The sequence below is a fragment of the Ornithodoros turicata genome, chromosome 4, assembly GCF_037126465.1.
Source record: "Ornithodoros turicata isolate Travis chromosome 4, ASM3712646v1, whole genome shotgun sequence".
In the NCBI taxonomy this organism is placed as follows: domain Eukaryota; kingdom Metazoa; phylum Arthropoda; class Arachnida; order Ixodida; family Argasidae; genus Ornithodoros; species Ornithodoros turicata.
This window is the reverse complement of record NC_088204.1, coordinates 5,740,483-5,762,421: the sequence shown is the minus strand read 5'-3', so window position 1 is coordinate 5,762,421 and position 21,939 is coordinate 5,740,483. Positions and strand designations below refer to the sequence as shown.

General features: G+C 46.2%; 2 protein-coding genes and 1 long non-coding RNA gene across 14 annotated transcripts in view; 1 reads left to right on the top strand and 2 right to left on the bottom strand.

Annotated features, from left to right (window-relative positions):
* Positions 1–185: 185 nt before the first annotated feature.
* Positions 186–17,624, bottom strand: LOC135390826 (nuclear factor 1 X-type-like). 12 transcript variants are annotated; one of them, XM_064620759.1, is made up of 13 exons: positions 17,197–17,624; positions 15,918–16,035; positions 15,628–15,783; positions 12,319–12,510; positions 12,070–12,253; positions 9,492–9,548; positions 9,298–9,420; positions 7,856–8,116; positions 6,700–6,825; positions 5,172–5,468; positions 4,226–4,485; positions 3,822–4,116; positions 186–2,608 (listed from the first exon to the last, which is right to left on the bottom strand). In XM_064620759.1, the coding sequence occupies exons 2-12, from the start codon at positions 15,975–15,977 to the stop codon at positions 3,829–3,831; spliced, it is 2,004 nt and encodes a 667-aa protein (XP_064476829.1). In that variant the 5' UTR covers positions 15,978–16,035; positions 17,197–17,624; the 3' UTR covers positions 186–2,608; positions 3,822–3,828. The 12 variants fall into 12 exon arrangements, with proteins under 12 accessions (XP_064476829.1, XP_064476824.1, XP_064476826.1 ...); XM_064620754.1 differs by having other exon boundaries at positions 3,858–4,116; positions 17,197–17,620; XM_064620756.1 differs by having other exon boundaries at positions 3,858–4,116; positions 5,172–5,447; positions 17,197–17,618.
* LOC135390829 (uncharacterized) lies at positions 16,535–21,805 on the top strand. The gene is made up of 3 exons (XR_010421825.1): positions 16,535–16,587; positions 19,754–19,883; positions 21,126–21,805. It is a non-coding gene; the product is annotated as an uncharacterized LOC135390829 (long non-coding RNA).
* Positions 19,514–21,939, bottom strand: part of LOC135390825 (tyrosine-protein kinase SYK-like) — a 65,666-nt gene continuing 63,240 nt past the window's right edge. Inside the window, exon 17 of the mRNA XM_064620753.1 lies at positions 19,514–21,191. Within this exon, the coding sequence (XP_064476823.1) occupies positions 21,122–21,191 (70 nt within the window). The 3' untranslated portion in view covers positions 19,514–21,121. The remainder of the gene's footprint in view (positions 21,192–21,939) is intronic.

The window sequence follows — 21,939 nt, the reverse complement described above, 5'->3', positions numbered from 1 at the left end:
ATCAAATGGCCAAGATACTTCAGCTACATGCGTTAAATATGAGATTCTCCACATAACCTACGCCTGCAACCAGCACATGCAATTGAAAGTGCGATTCGTTTCATCACCTGAAAGCCCAAGACTTACCCATCATGCCAATAAAAATGAGCGTGAATATATATTGGTACTAAATGATAAGGCAAATCCAGAGATGCAGTCATTTATTAGCTATCTCAGAAGTAACAGGTACAAAATGGGCCGAGACGGACTCTGCATTAATAAGAAAAATGGCTCGCAGTAGACAACTACGAGAAACTGCTGGGCACATCTCCCCCGCCACTTGGCAGCAGGGACGGCGCACCCCTCGCCCGGCTTATTGCTCTCTGCTCCACGATACGCACACACACTCTCTCTTTTTGTACCCAGAGATTGCTTGACTAGAACCTTCCGCGGCCAGACTGGCCGGATGCACATCCCAAAGTCCCATTACTCATAAAATGAACAGCGAAGCAGATGCATCTTTGCCGTGCAACACATACCCTCACTTCACCTTGCATATATCGTTCTTCGTTTTACGACGGAGCCAATGAACCTCCACAAAAAACAACGCAATCGGACGTCTGCCGGCACGGCGTACGCCCCCCCCCTTTCCGAGAAACAGCAAAGGCACCTAATCCAGCCGAACGAGTTCGGCCAAGCGCCAGTCCGATTGGCACAAGAAGCACAAATCTGTTTTTTGTGCAGAAGACGGGCTTGATCGGTTCCGTGAGCAATTTCTGCGAGACGCAAAGAAAGAAAGAGAAAAAAAAAAAGCGAGAGAAAAAGGCCCATGCGCACTTGACGCTCTCTCTAAGTAGCAGAAACAATGTCTTGTATGCATACATTATGTACAAGCAACAACAAAAGGGGGATGGCAGCTTAGACACACACGCTTGCGAGGCTCGACCCCTATCTAACCCTTTTATGTACAGTCATCCAAGTTTTGGCGGGTGCAAGGGAAATTGCACTTGCCCACGACACCGGTGTCGCACACCCGGCCTCCTGCTAAACGTGCAAACAAGCAGCAGCAGCTACCGGGTGAAACAATCCAAAAGCGGCAACAAAGAGCATCCTCGACGTCTCCGCCGGGAGGTTTCTTGGCACGAGTGGGAGAAGCTCCCTCGAGGGATATTCGCAAGTGAGCACCCTTTGTACTCTGGAGTGTGTTGCATGTGTCGCGCCAACGAGCCGCGCTCCTTTCTTTTTTTTTTTTTTTGATCATATGAGCATTGCTTTCTACAGTAAGGCAAAATGTGGCACTTTATGTAAAAAACCTTGCAGCACGCACGCAGGCCGACAACGGAAAACGCGCCAAGAAAAAGGGCGGCCGCCTACTACGTATTGGCTGCGAAACGAGAGGCAAGCCGGCTCTATAAAAAAGACGAGGCACTTGGGCTCTCCCTACCGGACGGCGAGCTGCCGCAGATTTTACTCTTTTTTTCTTTCCTTCGAGGTGGGGGACTCTCGTCTCGGGAGAAGAGACCGCGGGACTCTGCGTTGCGTGGGAAAATTTGGGGACGTGTTTCGTGGCAAGAAATGCCTCGTTGTTGGTGTCCGACGTTACTAGGACCTTTCGTCACAATATTTCATAGAGGGCAGTCGTGAATGGCACAAATTAGAGGGATGGCGAAGAAGAGATCAACGAGGAGAAAATTTTATGAAGCACCCCGAGCAAAAATAAATTATGTAGTAACTCGCACGTTCGTGTAATTGCACCACAAGACAATGCTGCGTGTGTGATAGTGTGAGTTAGTGGACTGCACTGTGGCTGTACGTCCATCAGAAATAACGCCGCTATAATAATGATTGTACATTTAAAACGAGACTATATAAAATCAACATCGTGCATGAAGTAAACATACGGGAATGGAGAACTCCGCGGCGAAGAAATAAACTACTCCGTCGTAAAAGGATTAAAACGAGGAATTTCCTCGCTCACAGCTTTCAACGAATATAGCCCAGGCTTGCTGAAAACAAGATGGGGCAGAAAAACGCTTTGTACTGGGTCAACCGCTCGCGCATCAAAGAGCCTGCGTTCGTAATTGCGGAAATTATCTGTCAAAGGTTAGTCCCACGAAACGCAGAATCCCTCGGACTTCCTTCCGAAGAGAGAGAGAGACCTCCTCTCGGGGGCTGCAAACTTAACAAAAAACACACTCTTACTAAGAATATATTAGTCACTCTGCTGTACATATTGCCTTATATACACGGGTGACAACGCGAACAAACGAAAGGCTACGCAAAGCCAAGCACCGGGTGAGCCCATTACTATGTACAGGGCGCGTTGTACTTGCGGGGGCGAATGACGCCGCCACCATGCCCTTTGCATAGATGGAGCGTAGGACACGTCTTATAGTACGTTGTGACTCTGGCAACTTCTAAAAGAGGCTACGATGAATATAGATCTGTGTGTGTATATATATATGTGTATATATATATATATCTCTGTCTAGAATGAAGGCTGTATAAAAGTGGGTGCTCCAAAATGGAGCGTAGTCTGCGGCCTCCACTCAAGATGCCTTGCCACTAGGGCTGGCGTCGCCTGCCTCACCGCCACTGCCGGGGTGCACCACAGAGAAGAACCGTTCGGCTGGAAAGAGAAGGAAGAAAAAATGGACGCGTTTGGTTACCCAGTCGAGTGCTGTCAACAAAGGGATGCATGGGCTGACTCAGAAAGCTGCTAAATTTAGCTACAACAGCCAAGAAAGTGCTCATAAAATGTGCCCATACGCCTAATGCTTATTTCAAACCGCAAAGCTGCAGAATTTTGATCTGAATCATAGGCACTGTCAATCACGTTTTCGACATGCCAGTAAGACACAGCAGGGATGCTATGAGTGATGTAGAGTAATATGCAAGCTAAGATAGGGTTGGTGGCAAAAACGTTTGTGTATCACTAATAAAGCCTACCTATGATTAGGGCCTGACTTTTTAGGGTTAAACCCGTATCCGCCCGATATTTACCCCCCCCCGAACGAAATCTGTAAAATTCGGGTTTAACCCGAATCTACCCGAAAACATCTGGGTCGTGTGGCATAAGCGTGCATTAAAATAAAGTTTAATAACATTGCTAAACATTAGTTCCATGTTAAGACAAATTTTTATTAAACAAAAAAAAATCACCCGAATTCCTGATGACAGAATATGCCGTAATGGGATTTAACCCGAATACACCAGAATTTTCAAATGAAAAATATCACCCGATATTTACCCCCCGAATTTGGCCAAAAATAAAACCCGAAAAAGTCAGGCCCTACCTATGATGGTGTGTCTCATACCAGATGATGTCATGTTTTGGTCATTGCAGGTAAAAGCTCTTCCCTTAGATATATGACAAATATTTCCCTCGGTACTTTACCATTCCTCACTGGATGTTATTGAGAGACAGAAATCACAGGATATCACGAAAATGCATCGTCGTTTATATGCTGCTTGGAAAGCGAGGTGCAATAACTTGCAGCTATCTGCTAACCTCCCAGAGCTGGTACGCATTGGAAATGTGGGACACATCACCATAGTTTGAGTTATTTCATCAGTAATATTCTTAAATGTTGAAACACACGTGACACAAGCCCAGGTCTGCCTTTAGAAAACATTCGTAAACCGGAGAACCAAGTTAACTGGCAAATAAAACACGTCCACATGCTGCCTCTACAAAAAATAAAAAAGGGACCTTTTTCTTTCTTTCTGAAATCTGAATGGGTTGACTCGATATCAATTTTCGGGATTTGTTTAAACACAGCAACTTTTCTTTTGCTTCGGCAATGTCATTAAAATGAGGTGAATTTCACTGAAGTTCCCACCTCCCCGTTAGTAGTCCCGTAGGCCAGGAACCTCACCGTCTTGGGGTCCCGGTACCAGGTGCGGGGAATCTGAGGAGGCGTTGGTGTCTGCACTCCCAGCAGTGGTGGCTGGCATGAGTCCCGCCATCATGTTGTAGTCCATGTTCTCGTCGAGGGAGATGAAAGGTGGAGGAGGGTTCCATCGGGGCACAGGCGTCGTGCGGGGCGTTGTTCGGGGCGTAGTCACGGGTGACGCTAGAAGCTGGGTTGGGCTCATCACCCCGCTGACGGGACTCACACTAGGGTATGAGAACAGCTGGAGCACAAAAGAGAGTTCCATGTTATCTTTCTTTGTTCTCTCTATCATGCTATCTCTAGGCACGGACTCCAACTGTCTAACGCTTGTATCATAACATGCTACTTACCTGTCCCTGAATGTGAGTGAAAGAGTGGTCGGAAGCCCTGCTCATGAAAGGGCTGGACACCGACCGAACAGGCAGCTCATTGGCTGTTGAGCAAGTGGCTGGGGGGGCTGAACTCCGCTGTTGCGTGCCGCCCACATTTCCCACTGCACTCCTGGCGTCCCGCCAGTCCTCCGAGGCGTCACCTTCGGGATCTTTTTCTTCCCGGGATGCTTCTGGGGTGTGGCTGACCGGTGGGCTTGCACCGCCACCTGGTCCAAGACCTGTGTGGGTTCAATGTGTTTTGTTGTACTGGCAGTATTGTACGCTGGTATCAGTACAATAAAGATGGTACGACGCGGATAAGATTGTTCTTGCGGGAGCCCACAAAACGTTTTAGTGTGTGGAGTTCTGTTATGCAGGGATGTGCCATGAGCCATAAAAACTTGGTAGATCTTTACTGTGTCTCAACAAGGACAGAAGTAAAACTGAGTAACAGAAGTGATATAAAAGATGGAAAAGAAGGGGAACTGAGGGCACTGGTACTACTACTGCTCAGGGAGCAAAAACAGATTGTCTAATGCAAGAAATGTATCAGCTAAGACAACAAGTGGAATATCACAGGGATTTGCACATGTTCTTTTTTTTTTTTTAAATCTCAGGGGGTTATTTAGAGTTAGGCAGAGGTGTGTGGTGGTGAGGGGAATCAATCAGGGAAATTTTTGGGGGGTGTTGAGACTTTTTTTGGGGGGTGTGGGTGGGTGGGGTGGATGGAGAAATACTCGTCGGTACGTGTCTTCCTGATCTTTGCTCTTTGGAAAATCAACGCTGACTGACAGGGACTACTTTGTGTACTACAGGCATGAAATTTCAACTCCTCCTACTTGTCTCTACCATCTGCGTATCAGAACGAACAATGGCACAACATAAAATGATGTCGAAGGCTGCGCAAGTCAGTCAACCGCTTCACCTGTCGATCTGATGATGGCCACAGGGCGCGCCATCGGAGCTGGCGGGGGCGGAGGCAGCATGGAGCTGGAGTAGAAGTGGGGCAGTTTTGCGGGGCTACGCGGTGGCCCAGCTTCGGGGGTGGGACTTCCCCCCGTGCCCGATGCACCGTGGGCCTCCTGGCACACCAGGTTGACAAAGTCCGAGAAGGTGTCGCCGTTCTCCTGGTACTTCCCGGCGGCCGGGTGCACGTAGTAGGAGCCAGAAGAGGGCAGTTGGCCAAGGGCACTTCCGGGGACTGCTGCGGCCGAGGATAACTCTTGTCAAAGTCAAATGCAAAAGGTACATTTGTTGACGAACACATTGGCATAATGGTCCACACTTTCAGAGAGTCAAGTTTCCTATATGCCCCGTATGAATCTGCACGTGTGTGTGCGCTTTAGAACGTGGTTGTACGTTTGACATAAATTGCGAGAGTTACCCCTCGCCAAGGGAAAGTTATTTGATATGAGCATAGTGCCCCGTAGCCTCGAACCCAGTATGGTAATGCTTAATGAGGTGTTTTTCAGCCTGTGATATGCACTTTTACATCTTGGCAGCGGGACACAGAAAACTGTAAGCTGCAATAAACGTGCTGCTCAGACTTCTGTTTGCTATACTGATAGCTGTATGTGGTTAAAGGCTCATGGATGTTGTGTTTATGTTAGCTACAATATTTTTCACGCAAGTTCTTCCTTACGAGTTTTTTTTTTTTTTACATCCGATGGCACACGAACATTTCAGATTCATACGGATGCCAACAACGTTCTTGGCTTCAGAATATGTGGACAGCTTTGAGTAAATAAGCCAGCAATTACTATATATGAAACATTTTACTGTCACTAAACTTTGTTCTTTCACGGTACTGTTGGTACATGTCAAAGGCAAAATACTAATGCATTTTTGTGATGCAAGGCATTGCACGAGGTATTCTCGTCATCACAGAGCAGTAATGTAACAGGGCGAAGATAATGCTACCATAAATGGCGTCGTTGGTGTCGAAATACCACATTGATTGTGAGCATCAAAGAAAATGGTGAAATTCTGCGACACAACCAGCGGCAGTAGATACTTCCGCATGTGTGCATCTCCAATTTTTACTGAGTAGGAGATCTGCAGTGAACTGTTTTTCGAACAGCTCCGAAGCAGACTGTGTTTCCACGTGATTTGACGCGAGTCACAAGTCACACGACACGTCACACGTGACGTCACAAGAGGTACACGTCACAGGGTTTGCTAGATCCAGATTATGTAATCTATGGCGGTTTTATATGGCGAGACAGCTACAAAGCCACAAGTGCAACTGTGGTCGTTCTGGCACCAGAAAACAATAAGCAAAAAACTAACATAATGTTATTGGTCAAAATGTCTGCCCCCTTTTTTGCAGGCAGCGCTACGTCTACTTTTCACATGCACGCTATTCACTACCATGCTGGCACTCGTGTTACTATACATTCGTCAACGTGCAGTCGAAAGAGATAAAGATGCGTATCATTGGTCAGAGTACTCACGAGGGTCGTGGCGCATGGGGCCCTGCTTAGGGTCACCACGGTGAGCCAGGGTCCCTTCCAGCTTTACCTTGCTCGACTGCAGGTGTCCTGCAAACAAAATGACACCCGTGCAGGGAGACCCCCATGCTGCAATAAAACAGGGGTCCCCTTCGACCTCACCACCCAGCAGAATGGTATCGGGTAGCATGTGCATGGATATAATATCCATCACTCTACCAGAGTTGAAGCATATGATATAGTTTAGGTGAGCCACGTCGACACACTATGCAGATAGAAGGCTGACTGGTATGGGTGTTTTTTGACGTGCTTCAAATAAGAGGCATTTAAAAAACATTTCGTCACTGTGGATCGGTTTGAGCACACAGAACAGATACGGCCTTGAGACGTGGCAATGTAAACTACCCGACTCTTTCGTATTTAGACTATGTTTATGTTGCTGCAACCTCTTGTCTTTCCATGTACATTTTCCCATATGTGATACAGGATGCAATATATGAGCACAGCAACGCATGGAAACACACATTGTGTACTGTGTGATGTGTTCTGTTTAGGACACACTCATTTGCTTATAGTCAAGCCAAGCATCATTCCGGGTCCATGTGGCTTACCTAAGCTATTTTGGTGTTATTGTGCGAGTGACATCACCACAAAGGAATTACGACGTCACCTATAAGGATATTCCGCTTCGTAGCAATCACGAGTGAGTGTTGCCTTGAAAGTAATCACATCATCGACAGATTTATCGCACTTATTGCGGCCCCGTAATACAGTGGTCCTCGATGTCTCGTGAGGGGTTGCACATAACGGGGTCCCTACCCTGACAACACCGAATGTCCTCCGGATGTACGACTCAGATTCGTACGTCCGATGGATATCCGAGGAATGTCCATCGGACGTATGAACTCGTCAGGACATTATTGGTACATTCAGGGGACATTCTGTGTTGTTGGGGTAAATGTGAGGACTCAAATTTCTCACCTCTTCCTTCAAACCGAAATGGCTACCAGTTTTTCATGCATAGAGAGAGTTCAGAAAACAGATACATGCAGCATGCAAACCAACCACAATGCTAATGCTAAAGGGGGCCAGACATGCGCACAAGCAGATGAAGAAGAAGAAGAAGAAATGCCCAATGAATTATTAAAGGTCTACCCACCGTGGTCAATGTGGTCACCCCATGGTGCAACGGGGTAAAAGGGATGCGCGTCGTCCTCCTCCTCCTCGTGCTGCGTAGGGCCGTGCCTGCGTAGCCGCTTGGTTGCGCGAGGTTCGGGAGAATTTCGGGCCAGGGAACTGAGCGACTCGGGCGCAGTGTCGTCTGCCACCGAGTATCCCCCGCTGTAGTAGGGAGAGGGCGGTTCGAGCTTGACAGCGTGCAAGGCAGAGCTCCCGTTGGTGCCGCCTTGGAGTACCGACCCTACGACAATATGGGTACCGGTTCAAGTTGTAATGGGCACGAGGGATGTATCCGTTTTAGTAACCATGCATGCGTGCATGCAGGTTTTCTGCCATAGTTGAACCTCAATGTAACAGTGATACTCGGTCAGACTTATAGAAGCATTTAGCTGTTTTTCATGCACAGGTACAGATAGACATTCTAGATAGACATTTGGGGCATTCTGGGCCTGATTGTGCTGTGATGTGGAAGCATGCCTCACAGTCACCCCTTGTGGGTGGAAGTAGTGTGGGAGGCCGTCTGCTTTCAATGAACAAATAAGAATCAATGAAGCTTCTTCCATCCCTTGATGTCGTTTGTCCGTGTTACAAATTGCGAAAGATACAAATTACGTTTTGTAACGCGTGTGACAGAAACGTAGCTCTTTCCTACAGAATGCTTAATTTTGTCAGCATTGTGGCAGCACAATTTGTAAATTTTGTTGTACAGAGGAGCCAAACACACACGCATAAAACTCAATATTGGGATATACTCGTATACAAAATCATATCTCATTATGTATAGAAACGTGATTAAAAAAAACTTGTGATACAACAAAATAATTGACATCCCCCACCGGGCCACCATAGGAAACGCTGAATTTTTGGCCCCCACTGGAACAACACTTGGATACAATGACAGAAAAATTCCCAGAACAGCATTTACTCCATTCCTGACATGTGACCCAAGGTTAAAGAAACAAGCAAAAGGCAAAAGCATATTTACTCCTAGATACTTCTATTCTGCCTCTATCCTCAACCTTCCTTCGTCGGCAGGGCACAAACTTTTAAAATTTACTTTAACTTTAAAAAACTTTTTAAAAAATTCGGTCATCATATCATCGATATTCTACTGTGTATACACTTTTATGTTGCCTGGCTCTCCACAGATCTTTCCAACTTTCGTCAATTTTGGTACAACAAAATATGCGACGCGACGAAAGAAATCGCGATCCCCGTGAATTTCGTTGCATCGAGATCGAACAAAGGAGAAAGTAATAGGTTACACTGAGGTTGAACTGCAGACAATGGGGTAAGTGCAATCTCAGGGAGAGTCGATAAACACGAGACAATGTCCGCACGGCACCCATGTGAAGAAAAAAAAGGGGCCAAGACGTGAGAGGGGGGGTGGGTGGAGCTAGGCCTAATGGCAAACAGTGTCACCTCGCCTCTCCGGTCGGTCCAGAAAGTCGCGAGGCGGCTCCCGCAAGGCTGCCTCACCTTTGGAGAGCCGGTACAGCTCGGCCGACGTGAACACCCCGGTGGCCAGGATGCTGTTGGGCTCCCCTGGGTGCAGACGACGTAAATGTTCCCACGGGACACAAATTTCGGAAGAGAAGAGAAAGGAGGGGACTTACCTGGTTCGTCTTCCTTCTCGCTGTCACAGAGGGCTTCTCGAAGTCCACTTAAGGCATCTGCGGGTTAGAAATAAAGCTCGCGTTAAAGTGGGACTCCGCAACGAGATCACCACAAAGCTTGTGACGTAGTAGTAACCCTTGTGGTGTCAGGAACGTACGTACGAAATATCGCGTTCCCAAAGTGCGCAGATTTTGTTCGAACGAATTATTACGAAGTGAGCGCTTCGCCTCTGTGAAGCAAGAGGGCACTGAAAGCAACACTGCTGACGTCGTCCGGCATGGAAGAATGCAAGCTTCGTAGCAGACGACAATACTGGGTGGCGTCGCAGTATCTCCTTCCGGGCGAACCGATGCGCGCTTTTGCATGTTGGTTTCGGTTTGGTATTGTCACCATTTACGGATTAATTACTGGCACGAAATGAATGTGAGTATTGTATTCTTGCGAAGTCTCCCTTTAAAGTACAATGGAATGGTAGCGCCACGTTGGTAAAACGTATTCATAATAAAAGCCTGAAGTTTTCGGGAAGTATTTTTTTCTAAATTTGGAGGGGTAAAAATCGGGCAAATAAACGCATGTGCACTAAATTCAAGCAAATTCGGGTGAAAAAACTTCCAGTATGCTAAATTCAGGGGGGAAATTTACTCAGTTACTCAAACTAACTGTAGTGGTTTGGTACAAACGGCGATGTAACTGCATTTGCTGCCAAACAAGTAAGTTAGTGCATTCCTACAGACATCCCAGTGAGGGCAATTTGCTGGGTAAATATCGGGTTTCACACTAAAGAGGCAACCTTCAATTCGGGGTGCAAATTCGAAACTTCAGGCTCTATTAATAATAGAGTGCAGAGAATGACACACGCAACACAGAAACAGGCCGACACAACAACCACTTTTAAAGTAGATATTACTTATTTTTTAAATTCTCTTTTCTCTCTTCGGAACTCAAGTATCTCGAATGATGTGTGTAAGTGCTCACCATCTAGTGTTTTTGCTTTCTTACATATAGGTATTACGATGTGTAATAGCAACATGAAGTAGTTGGTCTGGGTCTGCCAATATAGCACACTGTTACAATCAATTTATTTATCCAATAGAATGTTACTGTGTCGAACTTAAGTTGGACAATGGTGAAAAGAGCATCATCCAAGACACTGACACGGTTTTCTGTTTATTGCTACTGGCAAACAAGGGATTTTGAAATAATCTCTCGTCTTTCCCATTTCGTGTAATGATTTAGAACAAAACTGGCAAAAGGTGATTTCAGCCACCAATGACACCCTAAAATTACGTTCACAAGCATTACAATAAACGGGACACTTAATGAAAGAATGCAAGACTTTGCATATCGAATGTACGAAATTTAACATGTTATGCAAATATCACCGTAAGTGTAAGCTGTTACAGACAGTTTTTCAACCCTCTTAGGCTCAGCTACGCAATATGCAATGACAGTCAGCAACTGTACAGAACATGGTGAGCAAAAAACAATCATTGACATCTCAGACTATATTTGTTTAATTGAATATGCAGTTCAGCACCAGGCTAAAAGGAACTAACTAGGAACTAAAAGGAGCAAGGCAAAGACCACATCTTTCCCTTACGTTTATCCTAGAGTCACTAAATGTGCTTATTTAGAGACTATGATAAACAAAAAGGAACTATATGGTATATTCCAAGCTATACTATTGCATCTTAATGTGGGGGAACACTTCAACCGTCAACTTAAAGAAATTCCGCATTCTCCAGAGAAGAGCAGTGCGCTTTATAGCAAGTGCTGACTTTTTCACCCCATCTTCAGTACTCTTTTCTAGTGCATAAATTCCCATTATAGAAAAATGTGTTTTTGTTAAAACTTGGAATACATATTCATACACTCGTTTAACACAACAAGCTGAGTCTTGCAGATAGGATTCCACCGTATTCTATCCAGGAGGCCAGCAAATTCACAACCCCTGTACTACGAACAAACTATGGCAAACAGGCTATGTCGTATTTAATACTTCAGTTTTTGAATAATTTGGCAGACGTCATAAACCCCCGCACATCCTTGCACAGTTCAAACAATCTTTCAAATTACGTTTACTTAGTTATGAAAACATTAAATTCTTGTAAGGTAGTCTTTTTTTAAAAATGTGCCTGTAATCTGACTTGTGGTAGTTTTGTTTTGTATTTATTTATTGTTATCGAATAACAATTGGACATATTTTGCTCTGTATTCTAGTAATATGTAAATCTGTGCGCATTGTACTTTGTCCATGATGTTTTGCATGATGTTGTACGACGATACATATGCTGTGAGTATTTGGTTGTGTTTGATATATTATACATATTACGGTGCATATATTATTTGATATAGACAGCACCGATTGCTGGTTCAGGCACCGCATCATGCATTGCCTTTTGCACCTGAACCACATTTCTGTAACAGAAATGAAATGAAAGATGTGGTTTTTGTTTGGTTCCTTTTAGTTCCTAGTTAGTCTAGCGAGTCAGTTTAGTTTATAGAGCTTATTCAGTGACTCTAGTTTATCCAACGCACAATCACATAAAGGAGGGAGTATTTAAAAATCTAACTGACCGTGGCCAAGAATGAAGTTGGCAAGATATAGGTCGAGCTCTCGGACGGAGACGTTGATGTGGTAGGGGTTGACACACAGGTTGGGATGATGGCAGTCGGGGGACTTTTCGAGTCGTTCGCCATCCGTGCTCTCTAGCGGGATGGCCTTGAACAGGATCACCATGACCAGGTCGAGCCTCCAGACCTTGACGGGACGGGAAAATGGTTAGCAGGACAGCTCTACTGGGCGACGGCAGGGTTTTAGGGCACCTTGTCCGCTTGCCTGAGGCAGTCGATGCGTCGCATCTTGCCCTTCTGGTCTGGATTGCTGAGGACGCAGGTGGCCCGCTTCTTACCCGTAATGCCCAGCACAAAGTCCTCCCGACATTCCTGCGTGATGTCTTTCCGCAGCTTCCCCAGCAGCCGTGATGCCCATTTTTGTTTGACTTCTGGACGCTCATTCTGTGAGAAAATAATATTAAAAATCAATTTAGATTAATAAATTATTTTTTAAAATTAAATATAAATAAAGATAAATTAAATAAGAAATATTTTGCGACAAGAACAAAAGGTTCTGCATGCCTGCCATGTCTGTGGACTTGTCCACAACACGCTATGCAAGTGGGTCAGCTGTCTTCCCAGCTCCCCACTTTCCCACTCTCCCCTATTGCCCATGGAGCGGCCTCACTGGTTGGACCCATGCAGAGGACCGTGCCGGTCTACGAATACCCCCTTATTGCTGCCTCGTCATTGGGCAGACACTTTGTCACATGACTTTATCCAACGTTTACACTTTCCCCCGCACTGCCCCGCGGTGCCTCTACTAAACGGTCTTTCAGAGCCTCGAGCGCAATGCGCGCCCCGGCGAGGTTTCCAGGGGAGCTCATTGGTTTTCTGGCCTCCCTTTCCTCCATTCGTCATGGAGTCGGAGCAGCACCTACACGCTCCTACCTGTGCTCTGGAGTCGCTACTTAACGCGCCCAAACTGTTGTTGCGCACAAGTGAAAATGAAGATTCCAACAAAACGCCTCATGGATGGTGAGAATACAATTAACTGGAATGCGCCGTTTAAAGCAGAGAGATAAATAAGTAAGGTGCCTTATCAAATCAGGATTTCTTCTTATCTATCTTATTCTATGCAGAAACCATTGTTACAGCTATAGTTGCCAATTCCTTTTATTGGGAGCATGTTCTATTTTATTCGATCCTTGAGTCCAGATCAGATAGGAAGATTCGTAGCTTTTAATATCCCCATCCCACTCAGAAATTAAACACACTGGATCGAAAAAAATTACGTGGGCTCTCTGCCCCCGAATAAAACATAAAAGTTACAACTCAAAATGGCTTCAACGTATCATTTCAAAGACAGTATACTGACCAAAACAAAGTAAAGTTAATTCAATGTCAAAGCGACATTAGCCAACAAAGAAGTATAAACAAAAAAAGCCCGCACGTAACAGCCCACATCACCCAAAATAACAACAACAACAACCAGCAAAAACGGTGAGCAATATCAAAGTGCATCATTCATCACTCGAGCACGAAAGTGTATCTCCTTCTCCCACAACCTTGATATACTAGAACAGACGCACGTTCACGACATGAACAGCCCAGAGGCAGCACTACACGTTTTCTCGGTGGCATTCCACAATGCAGAGTGTCTATATAGAGACAAAAGCCTTCTCCGACCGATACAAAAAGGAACCGAAAAAGAAAATAGGGTGAAGCAGAAAACGAAAAGTAGGAGCAGCCCATTTTGTTGCTACCTACATGGAGCAGCTCAATGATGCAATCCCTGTGTAGAGCTTGGAAGGTGTTATCTTCGCCTGCCTGCCTGACCCTGAAAGCTGGGCTCACAAGGGCAGCCTGTAGAGGCTGTACAAAAATGTTGCCCTTTGCGTATAATTACGTCTCACAATCTGATGGGGGCCCTGAAGCCATGCTTTTTAAATTAGGGGCCACCACTTTCATTCACCAGGGGATGCGGAGGCTACGCGATTGGCCGTTACTTATGTAATAGGAGATTCCACTGTTTGCAAGGGGGGGGGGGGGGGGAGGGATGCTTCTCTCTCTTTTTCTGTTGAATGTCATATGAAATTATGCGCGTCTGGTTAGTAATATGCTCTTTTACAGCTCGGGAACCTGGGGAGGGGGGAAATGTGTAATACGATAATGACCAGACGCTATTTCCTGTTATCAACAACAAAATTCCTGTAAAGTCTAATTCAATTCAATTCAATTTATTTCCACCGATTAGGAGTAGGAGAACTGTAGAAAGAACTTACTTTACATATGCGTTGCTCTATCACAAAACAAAGTTGTTTGTCGTGTTTGTACAAAAACACGAGTCATTTTGAACTATGCAATATTTCTGACATTGACATTGGTTTTGTGCTGTTTGTTTTGTTCTGCCCATATCTGTCTTTTTCCCAAGCTTAGGTACATGTTTGCCAACTTAAAGCATACTCAATATTATTGCATATTACTTTTATGTTCAATGTTGTATAAGACTTCTATAGTGAGAATATATTTACTATGAGACCTTTACTTCAGTTTCGTTAAATATGTTACTAGGCAGAATTTCAAACCTGTGTACACCAACGCTCACATCAAAATAATTATCCTATTCCTGACCTACTTTCTTTAGTGGACATGTTTATGACTGGCATACTACTAATATTCAAATGCCATTTTTGGAGCAACACACATTTAAAGAAGGTCACACATGCTTTGTATATCCCACTTGTAATAATAATTTTAAAAAGCCATTAATGAAGACATGATAAAATGAAGCAACAAATACTTAATTTTAACAACAGAGGAGCTTTACAATGGTGGATGTTTATGTTTTTGCTTTCCTGAGTTTCAAGGGGTATATTTCATCCAACGAAGATTAAAAGCTTTTGTTTCTGGATAAATGCCAATAAGCCCTTATCTATGAATGATTATCAGACACTTATGGTTGTTATTACGGTTATCAGACACTTTATCTTTTGTTCACAAAAGGGGAGAGCTAGTACAAAATATATGCATGCAGAAATTATGGAGATGTCAGTGCAGAAAGTTCTGCCTTCTTTCTGAATACCTTTGATGTTGCACAATGTTTTTTGCAACTCTAGAACTTTGATGATTTTGCAGCAAATACACATTTGAAAAATGAAATGCATTATCTTAAACGGAGAAATTTCTCTGAATTTGAATGCTGCCTCGTAGGAATTAAAATTCATGTGCCACTCCAGTAACTGACAACAGTCCATGACTGTGTGCCAACACTGACCACGTGCCAACAGACAATACCCAAACACAAGATTGCGACACTGTTTGTCTGCCTGCCTACCCAACAACGAAGTAAACATTGCCATGTCTAGCAGATTAAATTTAATATTGAAGAATGCAAAAGTCCTAACAGTTTTCCCGTCTCAACAATATTTTGTAGCGGTCCATTATTTACGGGCCGAGTCTTGTAGTAGAATATTTTCACGGACAAGAGAATATTGACCCCAGAATATTGTATCTGCATACAATATATTCAGGATATCATGGGAGCTGTCTTTGAAAGAAAGCAAAAGTTTCTCTAACCTGCAGTTCTTCTTTGCAGCGACGTTCCTCATCAAGTGTCATGCGCTTCTCGTGCTTCTTGAAGTACTTCCTCTTTGCAGCCTGTAGGTTGAACCACGTGTAGGAGAAGGCTTTGACGTGAGGCAGGAGAGCCTCAATAAATGGATGAAATTCATCCTGCAGCAAATTAACAGTCATCCTTTGAAGCCCCGCCGATGATGCGAGTATCCGTGCATATCAGAGCTCTTCCAAGGCCAACCAGTGGATGCTGGTTAGAAGAAGTTGTTTGTTTTTCAAGTCGAAGGACTCACCAGAGGCATGCAGTCCCGTGAGAGCTGGGGGAGGCTACAGGTTGGCGGAAGTCCGACCATGGGCTGCAGGCCGGAGAGGCAGGACCACGACGTGACAGCAGGGGCAGCCCCGCGGCGCCTGCGAAGGACGCCAACGCTTATCTCCACGGTTCCGATAGCGCTCGGGTCAAAGGACGAGTGGACCGTTATCAGCCCCGCCTTATTTTCGCCCGCGGTCAAGGGCGCTTCGGGGAACCCCAGGCCGTGGCTTAGCCAGCCAGGGGTTCTCGCGTTGGTGTTCGCGTCTATTTCGGGCCCGGGCCCCCCCGCGCGTCACGGGGCCACTTCTAAATTGAGGGACGGGGTTGCGGTCCCCGAAATAAACGCGGGATGCTCGACCTGCCGGCCTTGCGCAAACGGCGGCCGCTTACCTCATGGTAGGCGATATCGGCGGGAACCGACGACGATCCGCGGCCGGAAGCGACAGCAGCTCCAAGGATGCGCGCAAGGCCAGCTCGGAACTTGCCGGCCTTGGTGGGACCCCCCCGGGCACGCGGACGCACGCCCGAAAGACCGCTCAGTTTTGAGAGCTCCAGTGTCGATGTAATATGTTCGCGGACGACGAAAAGCACGGAGATCCGGCCTTGGCCACGGTACGCGTGCAAGGCCGACCGCCACAGAGAGCTTCAAGGTGAGATGCGCGAACCGATTAAAGCGCCCTGTGACATAACTTGCAGCGGCGTTCGATAGCGAGCCTGCATCTGATCAACACGCTGCCCGCGCGCTCGTGCGCGGGTTCCTGGCATCGAGCCACGAAGCAACGCGGACATGGCATGGATTTACGGTCCTCCCAAAACAATGCACAATGCCACGCGGTATCGCGAATTACGAGCGCCGTTAACAGCCGGAAAAACCGCCCCCTCTTCGTACGGTCCTCGCCCCGGGATTCAGATCAAAAGGATATTTTGGGAGCGAGGCCGCGCGCATCCACTGAACGGGTACATCTTCGCGCAGCAGCTAACGGTCCGGTTCGTGTACGAAACCGCTGCTAAAACGGGAGACGGCTACCGGTACGCCGCGGGCGGGCGGACGAGCGAGCGAGCCCCAAGGGCATGCGGCCTAAGCCTAGCGCTTGCAGGTTTAGGCCTAGCGTCGAGCAGAAAACGGTCACGCCCGGCCATCCAAAACTCAACGGGGTTCCTCGCGGAATGTTGCGCGGACCGTTACCTCCGAACCCGTTATTGCCAAAATGCACCAGCTGCGCGAAAGGGTTGCTCGAATAACGGAAACGCGCACTCACCATATTTAACGTCGGCGACGAGTATTGAATCCCGGTCCGTGGACGACCGCTGGCATCCTGGCCGTCCGAACAGCGCGCGGGCGGACGGCCAACGGAGTTATCGCCAAAAGTGCGCAACTGCTCCTTCCGGGTTTTCTCTTGGACCGAGCACCACCACGCTTTGACTCGATCGATGCAAGCAGATGACGCTGGCGGAGGATGAAGAGCGGCCAAGACCAGAAAACAACACACAAAAACGAAGCTGCAAAAATCGATGCGGATTTCGGTTGTGGCGTAGCACGAGAAAAATAATCCTCGCCGTCGACGAGACTGCTGCAGTGACTCCCGCGGCGCCGCTGCTGGGAGGAGCGCACGACGCCAATCAGCCGCGGTCGCAGCCAATCCCGCGGGGGGCCTTGAACGACGTCGACGCGGCGTCACGCGGGCCCCGGTCCTGCCTCACACTCAGCGCGAAGCCACCACCACCACGTGAGGCATCTCGCAAGACGACTCTCGAGTGCGATAACTGTCGGACTCCGGAACGTCGAAGGCCAGCGTTATGGACGCAGCTGGGATTGGACGAGGGCCTTACCGAGGCCCATTCATCATCCGAGACAATGGTGCCCTGCCGAGACGTCTGCCTGTTAGCACACTGCGGGGGGAGAACAGCTTCCGTTCGCAGTCTTGCGAACTCTTCTACGGGGTGAACTATGTCAAAGATTGAGACCACGCACAATTCTGCATTCAAAATTTAGTCTCAACCTCAAATCTTTACTTCTGCCTTCATTTAGTACTGCTGGAGCTATATTCTGCTTTCTTGATTTTATGATTTCGAAGCTAATATATAAATTTAACAACTGGGCAACCAGACCCAAAGAATTCTTTAGGTCTAGTTGCCCAGAAAGGGGGCAAAAGGGCAGACCACTTTACAACGGGTGTGCAATTAAAATTACAGTGAACCCTCATTAATATGCCCCCCGATAATCTGACATACGCACTTTACGACCATACTCTTGGGGAACAATGCTGTGAAACCTCTGCAAATCCCCCCGTTAATATGACAATTCCGCATTATGACCAAAATTTTCGGGAACGACCATGGTCATAATAACGAGGGTTCACTGTACCATACTTCGCTCAATGATTATTTGTTCAATTTATTCCACAAAGAAAACAAAATGGTCACTTTCTTTCCCCTCAAAGTGTGCGATGTGTCTTTTATTTATTTTGAAATTATAAACCACTTCTACATGGCAGTCCCTTCTGTATAGGATAAAACGAAAGTAAAACTAAAAGTGGGCAAAATTGAAAGTGGCCCATATGCCAATGAGGCACAGTCACATGGATGTAATACTCTAAAAAGATAACACAGAGAATAACGAGATAACAGGAATAAATAACAAGAAATGTTGAGAGAATCCTTGCCACAGAAAGACAAAAAAAAAAAAATCTCATGATCGACGCACAACTTAGGAATGGGGAAGAGGGGTTGATAGAGTTTCTCCCTCTCCACTTTTCATCTCATTAGCTGGTGTTGGGGCAAAGAGGTACCTGAAGATGAGGAAGCAGTCAAAAGCTAGTAACTAGTTAGGAAATTAGACTAGCATTCTCATCTTCTTTATCACTTAATATGTATTTTTAAGTAATCGTTAATTGGAAATGGTTAATTAGACCTAGGTTAGTCCTCAACCCCCTGTCACATCACAAGCTTCTGCTTTACCAGCCCATGCAGGGAGACAATCAAGCTCAGAAGACAACCTACTAGAAATGCCTGACGGCAAAGTGGGACACCCTGTACATCAATAAATAAATCAGTAAAAGAACATACCTGGAATGGGTCGTGCTTCGTAGCGGACAGTTTTTCTGAAATTGGCTTCCATTTTGAGTATTTCTAGCTATAAGCCTCACATTTTTACCTCGAGATATCAACCTTGGTTCTCCGATTGATTTACCATTTGGGGCAAGTCCCTCTTGGACTAAAAACATCCGTTTGGGCTTGATGGTACACTTCATTGACGATCAAAAGTTCTAAAAAGGTATTTGATAGTCCAACATTTGATAGTAAAAGGTATTCGTAAAAGTAAAAAGGTATTTAATAGTAAGAAAAATGTATTTGATAGTGACTGCTCTATGTTGTGTTGCTTGTGCTTGGGCATGGAATGCATCATGCACCATTTCTTGAATCCGTGCACTTGAATAATCTTAGGAGGGGACGCTATGTATATCGACCCTCATATCAAGTTATCTACGACCTTGCTCACACGCATAAAGTGTAAACAGTCACCTTCTTCAGCAGCAACACGTTCCGCGTCAGAGATGGACATCGTGCGACAGAGACTAGAATCACTCGTTTATTCTCACTAACGTCATCTCGCCATGTGCTCTTTCTTTTTTTTTTTTTACGTAACGCATAAAAACGTTGTCTATACACACTCCTTGTACATGTACAGTGTTATCACAGCAGAACAACTGCATGATATTGCGGCCTAGGTTGATGCTATCTCCACCTTTTTATATGTACACATAACATAGTGGCTTTACTACTTTTTTGGCCGTTGTCCCGGATGCTGTCGTGCAGGGGTAGGAATCTCTCTCGGCGAGTTTGCAGAGCCACTGACGGGTGCAAAGACGGCACACGGAACACCCCTGCGGAGCATGCAGGGACACGAGGTTTCCAAGATTACGCTATATACTCTTCCTTGTACAAGGTAAGAGCATTTTTATGGACAGCCTGCGTAATTGAAGTGGGTTCAGTGAAAATATTTTTTGCATTTTGTCTTTTAATAGGCTACCTGATCAATGAAGCAGTGCTTAGAGCAATGCTAAATGCAATTTCGTTGCTCCTTTAATGTATTTCTGATACAGAGCCAAGTGTTTGGCAGCTGTACAACTTGCACTGCTCAAGTAGGTGCAAAGTACGTATATACGAAAATTGAAAAACAACCTTTTTGCGATCCTGGAGGATTTGTCGTCTTGCCTGCCAACGCACGATAAACGCATCTTGCAAATTTTTTACGTCGCTTCCACAAAGTGTCGTAGCGCTTTTACGTAGGCTAGCAACATTTCAGTGGCATTATTACTGTGAGGTGGTGGCAACTGCAAGCCCGCTGAAAGCACACCTATCCTCACGTTCCTCGCATCAGAAACCACACACGCCATCAGTCCTGTGGGAACATTCTCACGGCGGCGAGTCGTTCCTACGGACACCCAAATATTAATGCATACGCCTCTAGAGATTCCTTCTCTCCCTTCAGGTAGTAATGCCAGAACATGAACTGGGGTACTCCTTCCCCCTTGAGAATTATATGGGGGGCTTCCAACCCCCCACACACACCTCTGTCTTGGCCTCACGACACCCCTAATTCCCCCCACATCACGTGCATAGTTGCTTTCTTCGGCCAAGGCGTCGTACGACGTCTACGATTCCACACCCGGCATCCGTCGATAGGTGTGCCATCCGCTTGTAACATCCCCCGCGAGGTATGTGGATCTGAGCAGAATAATTTGGGCAGCCTTGTCCCTCATAGCACCGACTGTGTTTGATGTGCAGTGCTGCGCCCTCGAGACCGAACTCTAAAATACATGAACCTAAATGCCGCTAAAAGCACGTAGCACTAAAGGTGTGTAATTATAGGCACGCACGACACACAGTCCTCTGCATAGCTTGTGATTTGTGCCTCTGTGGATTTGCATGAGCGCCTACGTCGACGACAGCTTTACGTTATCTACTAGACTTTACTTCCTAGGAACTGTTTTCCGACTATGCTGCTCTGAACAAGCACCAACACATAGGTTATGTTTCTTTTGGGCCGCACGTTTCTTCGGGACACGACTGTCCGTTCGCACCAGTGTGGGTCGACGACTTCGTGGGAGGTTGACCTACCGCGGAGTACAGCGGTTGAGAGTTGTTGTTGTTGTTGTTGTTGTGAATGATGTATTTGCCCCACTAGGAACAGCTCTCGAGTGCTGCACGGAGAGCTGCAGACACTTCGGTGAAGCTGGGACGACTTTCCGGCCTGCAAGTGGGACGAGGAGGGAAATTAGTGTGCTGGGCTCCGACTCTGCGGGCATTCAGCCAGCGCCACATAGACAAAAAAAGCCTGATCGCTTGAAACGAGTCTGCCAATCACAATGAGCTATGGAGATGAGCCATCGTCAGCCACATGAGGAGCCACGGAAAGCCTGATTGCTTGAAATCGTCTGCGGCAATTGGGTGAAGCAGACGACATTACTACTCCATGTGTCAATGCGGTGAAGGAGTGACAGAAGCCATTAAGCAGGCTTTCTTTATCGAGGTAGCATTGATTCTGCTCCCAGCTCTTGTTCGAAAAGAAAGAACAGCACAAAAACTTTGTCACGGACTTTGCACGCCCATATATCTTGTTGCACCATTGCCCTGAATGATTGCACGCTTGCTTTTGCTATCATTACTAGTAAAAAGGAGACATATGCCTCCATTTATTTGCAATGCTGTTGACAAAGCAGTGACCATTAGCCAATGCCACTGATGTTGCTCTAAATAGATTACAGTTTGGCACGACTCTGAATGTTGTATGATTATAGGACCTGACTTTTTTGGGTTATACTTTTCAAAGCGATAAAAACCGGGCTGTTTGGTGGTACATCCTAAAAGCGATAAAACCCCGGTGCAGGGGACACAAAGAGACAACACAGACGGAGCACTGAGCTTCATCTGTGTTGTCTCTTTGTGTCCCCTGCACCGGGGTTTTATCGCTTTTAGGATATACTTTTCAGCAACATCAG